Source organism: Pezoporus wallicus, unplaced genomic scaffold (genome assembly GCF_028554395.1).
Source record: "Pezoporus wallicus isolate ANWC-B61680 ecotype Strahan unplaced genomic scaffold, APGP_CSIRO_Pwel_v1 contig_7545, whole genome shotgun sequence".
Taxonomy (NCBI): domain Eukaryota; kingdom Metazoa; phylum Chordata; class Aves; order Psittaciformes; family Psittacidae; genus Pezoporus; species Pezoporus wallicus.
In genome coordinates, this window is record NW_026642398.1 from 9,355,543 (window position 1) to 9,361,542 (window position 6,000).

General features: G+C 41.4%; 1 protein-coding gene across 1 annotated transcript in view; it reads right to left on the reverse strand.

The window, feature by feature from the left end:
• The window catches only part of FER1L6 (fer-1 like family member 6), a 54,188-nt gene extending 51,790 nt beyond the window's left edge, over positions 1 to 2,398 (reverse strand). The window contains exon 1 of the mRNA XM_057429776.1: positions 2,332 to 2,398. Within this exon, the coding sequence (XP_057285759.1) occupies positions 2,332 to 2,398 (67 nt within the window). The remainder of the gene's footprint in view (positions 1 to 2,331) is intronic.
• Positions 2,399 to 6,000: the final 3,602 nt, after the last annotated feature.

The following is a 6,000-nucleotide window of genomic DNA, read 5'->3' on the forward strand; positions in this document are numbered from 1 at the left end:
TGGTAACCTTGCATCAAATGAAAGGAAACACGAGTGCATTTTCTACAAGCATTTTATGGCACTGTGCTCCCACTACAAAACTAAACTAAGGGTTGTGATGTTTCCTTGTCTCTTTACAAAGGTATGGTCACCTGAGAGGTGCTTAGAAACTGGTGATGGACTATCCATGTACAGTAAAATTCATTTGGACAGCTCTTACCAGGTCTGAACATTCCTTTTTAGCTGGCTTCCACAAGCCCCTGAGTAGCGGGGAAGAAAACCACCAGACAGGCACAGACATACACAACCTTTGCTTGTGTTTCAAGGCAGCCAGGCATGAACCAGCTCCATCAAAGTTACTCCACTAGCAATCTCACACAACATATACGGTCCTCAACTGCCCCACTGGCTCTTCTCCAACCTCCCTGGAACACAGGAAAGGTGAATTTGTCTCTGTATCCATGTAGGCATCGCATAATTTTCAGCCCTTGAGGCAAAGGCATCTGCCTATAGTTTTGCATGTGTAACATCAAGTTCCTATGACTGCCCTCCATATCCTGTTTACTCTAGTGCATGCTGTTTGATTATAGGCTTGTAGTAGTCTGTTTTGTTTGCTCTGAGGATAAATCAGATGAAATTTCCCACCAGCTGGGGGACAGGCATCACCATGTGAGTTCCATGTTGTTTCTGTTGAGATGTAAACTCTGCCATGCTTTTTTCCCTTTACTACATCTCTATTTCCCTGACATTTTGCTATCTGAATTGCTATCCTTTTGTTCCCTCAATAACCATATATATGTTTGTGCATAACTAACCAGTAGGAATTATTCCCCTTGTATGAATCCAGGAACAGAAAATGCAAATGGTTCAGTGGCAACACTCCCCTAGTACATATCCCCACAATAGATCTCCTAAACCCAATCCCAGTGAAGACAAGAGACAACTGGTGTTTGCTGTATTTTTGCTAGTTGCAAACATCAGCAGCAAAGACACTAATAAAATAGATGAAGATGCAGCAGAAGGACTCCAATTTATCCATTGATTCAAACAGAATCATATGAAATAAAGAGAAATCTGAATGCTTACATGGAAAACTTGAAGCAAATTATAGTATAGTCTGTCTTGTAGAACATGGTATATTTAATGGAGCAGAAGATAAATAAACTCCAACATATCTATAATTAGTAAGAAGTTCAATGGACTTTAGTTTCCTCTGTTCCAAAAGCCCAACCCTTTGCTGTAAGGACCATTGCTCTTAGCTAAATAATGTTCATGGAACAAATATGTATTCCTGTTTCTGCCCAAGAATGAGTCAAGACACACATGGCTGGTTTATTACAACTCTGTAATTCACAGGCTGCATTAAACACACAATAGTCCATGTTTTTAAAATCCATCACTGGCTGCAAAATAAAACTACAGAAGGTGAAGACTTTGTTGTGGCTGAACTACCAGTTTTGGTGAATGGCAGGACTGTGGTGATAGGAGAATGGTAGAGGTAGGATGTGCAGATGTGTCCTTAGCTTGAAAAGTAATGGTTTGTTAGGGAAAGAAATAGGAGACTCTGCATGTCTTATGGATGTGCCCACATTAATTAAAAATAAAATATAATTATTAAAGTTAAAAATGAAAATAAAATATCTGCTCTACATTTAAGAGGAGAATTGCTACTAAGTGAAGGTCACAGCTTTATTGAGACAGCCCATCCAGCCATCAGAGCACACTCAGGTTGTGTTCTTACGTTTTCTAGAAGAAGCAGATCTTTTGGAGAAATTATACACCTGTAATCATAGAATCACAGAAGGGTTTGGGTTGGAAAGGACCTTAAGATTATCAAGTTCCACCCCCACCCCAGCCATGGGCAGGGACACCTCACACCAGACCATGTCACCCAAGGCTCTGTGCAACCTGGCCTTGAACACTGACAGGGATGGAACATTCACTACTTCTTTGGGCAGCCCATTCCAGTGCCTCAGCACCCTCACAGTAAAGAACTTGTTCTTTATATCTAACCTAAACTTCCCCTGTTTAATTAATGAATTATCTATCTCTAGAGCACAAAAAAACTTTCAAAAGCATGTAATCTCTCTATGGTAAGACTCAGACCGACATTTCTGCTTTACTTTACCAAATACAGCGCTCTGAACTCACAGAATCTGAAGGTGTACTTAAGGAAACAGGTAATGCAAAAAGAACTAGCTCTCTGTTTACTCAGGTGTGTCAAAGAGTTTACCGCCCTTTTTATCAATACTAAGCCCTAAGACATAATTCAAATGAGTTCACGTGAAATTAGATATAATATAATCCCTCACCTGCTCTTCCCAGTTGCAATATTGATTTATGAGGCCTTACCCAGCGCATCTTTGTTTGCAATAGTCAACCCTTTCTCGCCTTTTTTCTTCTTCTTTTTCAGCTTCATGCCAGCAAAGAGCCCCTTTCTGAAAAAGTAAAGCAAAGCAATCAGTGTATCTTCAAACCTTTTTCTGTGCTGAACTCTAATTTAACTCAAGGAGCTGTTTGAGGGAGCTTTGATTTCCAAGAAAAATCGTTATATTTTGACTTCCCTTCTATTGAAAGCAAACAAGAGAAAACGTTGATTTTATGTTTCATCTAATTTTGTTTATTCTGAACATTTGGCCATTTTCTTTCGAACCAAGACAAGAGGCAAAAAAAAAAGGAAATTCAAGGTAAGTTTTTAACCTAATGACTTCCTACACCTAATTCTTCTGCCTGTGAGAAGACTAAAGACAAAAGCTTCTCATAAATTACAGGTTCCAGATGAAAAGTAGTTTTCTGGTGAATTAAGATAAACATGAAAGTGTTTGCATAAACTTACTTGGTGAGGATACCCACTGTACCAGTGGCACATACATTACAACAGCTTTTGCCATTTGTTTAGTTAGTTCTCAGCCCTTTCCAACAACGAATCCATGAGCAGGCCTGAACATGGGTTTCTCCTCAAGCTGTGCTCAAGCTGTGTTATAGAGATGCTTAAACCCAGCATCAACCCCAGCTAGTGTGGGGCTTTTCTGCCTCACAATTCTTACTATACTGGATTAGGGAATTGATCCAGCTTAAAACTAGCCAATCTAGCTAAAGCTTGGTGAGTTCATTTTTCAGATCATGCCTGGCTGAAGATGCTCTATAGCTTCATTAGGGCTCCCTTACTCCTCCAGTTCCACTCAGTTTTAACCACAACTTCTTGCCAGGAACCTCCCATAGTCATCCAGGAATGAAGTGTGTTTGTAGGGCAAGATGCAGGCAAGAAAAGCATGGCCCATTTCTGGTTGCCATCACAGATAAAACATGTCAAGACACTCAGCAAGGACGCAGGGTGCACTCTTGCTTCTTAGCAAACAGATGGCAAAACTCCCCATGGCTCCAAGGCAGGAGGCAGCACAGCTGCTGAACTAAGATAAGTACTTCTCCCAGTGCTTATAACAGCAATGCCAATGTTGGCTGTTCAGGTCTGTGCTGGTTGTCCCTTTCCCAATTTACTCTTTTACTGGTACTTCAGCTCTTCAGCAAGTAGGGAAAAAGAGCTGTTGTGCTTTGTGGAGCTGGTTTTAAAGAGGGGGGCAAAAGGAAATATCTCTACAAACATCATTCAGCATTTTCGCCTCCACAAAGTGTCTCCTATTTCCACCCATAGCCAACAGACCTTCCTTAGTTGCCAGTTGCCTCAACCCACCAAACTCTGTTAGACTCCACATCAGGGTCCGCAAACACCAGTCCTGCACTAGGACACCAACACTGTTCTGAGTTTTGCAAGCGGAAAACAAATCTGATTACAAGACTAACTTTAACAGTCTCCAATTCACACCTGACCTACTGCTCCAACTTCTGCTTTGCCATACTCCGGAGTCGAGGCAGGAGCTGATACACTGCAGAGAGGAAGGCTGTGGGAATAAGATGAAACTTCTCTCCTTTGCCCCTAAGCAGGGCTCAGCACAGCCTCCATTCTTAGCAATGTGGAACAGAAACACCATTTTCTGCACCAGAGCTGCGCATGGAAGGCCCCTTTCCACCCAAGATTTTGGAGAAGGGGTGGGAAGCAGGCAGCTGTCCTGCAATTGCCCTCCTGAGAGACTGAAGTGGGCAGTTAAGCACAGTTGTACCCTTACTTTTGGGGAAAGGACTGGCTGCTTTTTGTTTATCTTCACAGTTTTCTTATCTTTCATCCCTTTACAAAGTGTGTGTTTTTAAGCCGCATGATTCATCATTCCAAAAGGGCTTGGGGAGTGTAAATAAAATCTCTGAGCACTGGAGTGTGCAGTTTAATTTTTCCAGGTTCCTGAAGGTTTTAAAGGCTTGAACCAATGTTTAATAATGACCCTTGGAGTCAGCACGTCTTTTCTTGCTCTCAATCAAGGTCTGGTGAAACAGCCACAGTAACAGAGGAAACATACACAAAAGTTCTTCCTTAATGGTAAACTGGACAGTGCTTGGAATAGCAGTGGGAGATAATGGCTTTGAGTGCCTAAGCCTAAAACAAAACCAAAGTTAACTAACTAGCTAAATAAAAAAGGCAAGAAATCAGTAGAACCAAATGAGCTTGAGAGGAATGAAATTTCATTAAATAAAAGCCTGTGGACTTTTCATTTGAATTAATGAGCCCAACCTGATTTATATCAGAAGCCCAGAGTCATTGCAGATGAATCACTTGGCTTTATTTGAGGGTGAAAATGTAAATTCCATTGTCACCTGCTTGCTGAAATCAACGTAGTTCAGATTTTGTATTATATAGTAGTGAAATAAGGGGTTCTGTTTGCAGACTAATTGGTCCCTTTCATTTTGAACATTTCAGAGTATCTGAAACCTTTCATTTTTAAATGTTGCAATTACCTCTTTTTATATTTTGAAGATACACTTTCACGCTATTTTGGGAGGTGAAATATTCACTAAATCCCACACAAATTTTCACTTTTGTTAGTATGTTGCTTTGTGCTATTTTCCTAATTATTGGTCACATTGATTCAAGAGGAGCTCTCTGTGGGCACGATTTCATACCACAGCTTTTCCAAGGAAACAAAGATGCCGCATATTTCAGAGGGAGACTCAACCTCTGCTGCTCAAAAATTCTGTGCTATTAACTCTAATGAGGAGCAAACCAGGGGGCGAGAGTGGAAACACAAAGGATTTAGAATAATGGCAACATTTTCCAGGTTCTTTGGTGGCCCCAAGTTGCAGTGACAAACATTCAGCACATATTTTGTTCCCTTATCATCAGAGCATTTGTTTGCCTAAATTGCTGCAGGAATAAAAACTTACCTGGGGAAGTGCACAGCCCAACTAGGTTAATCAAGCACTGAGCAAACCAGACAGCAATCAGTGCTCAAACATCTGAAATCACCTGCAAATTTGAGGTGCATTTAGCTAGGGATGAAAAGTTACTGCAAACTGGAAAGGGAAGTTGATAACATTTAAAAGTTCTATTCAGAGCAAGGAGCTTAAGCTTACTGGCCAGGCCCAAAAGGAATATTGCTGGGTGCAATCACAGAAAATGTACAACTTCCATGTGCCAAAGAACACTAAAACCTGACAAGTACAAGTGGAAATGTAGTATCAAGATAAAATATGTCTCAAGCAAAGCAGGAGTCCGAGGGCAACTGAAGGAATGGCCATTGATGTGAAAACTGGGCCATCTTTCATGATTTGTATGTTTTTTATATCACCAAACAAACAAACACCAAAACTGTTTAAAGGCAGAGCTGCAGAAGGTGCCACCAAGTGCCAACAGCAAAATCTATCTCTGAAGCAAATTGGATTTCAACCTCAGCTTTTCAGTCTGCCAGAGGTTCACCACAGAAATGCATCAGGGTGCACCTGAGCACTCCCGTAGCCCTGGCCCCAGCAGTTACTTTGGCCGAGGGCTGCTGTGACCATGCAGAGAAGCATCCCTCAAAAGCATTAGAGTTGCAGCAAGCACAAGCCACTTGCAATGCTCAGCTATGGGAAAGGAGAAGAGCATGGGGCTGTTCGACAAGATGGCAGGGTAGCATCCATTACACAAGGGATTTA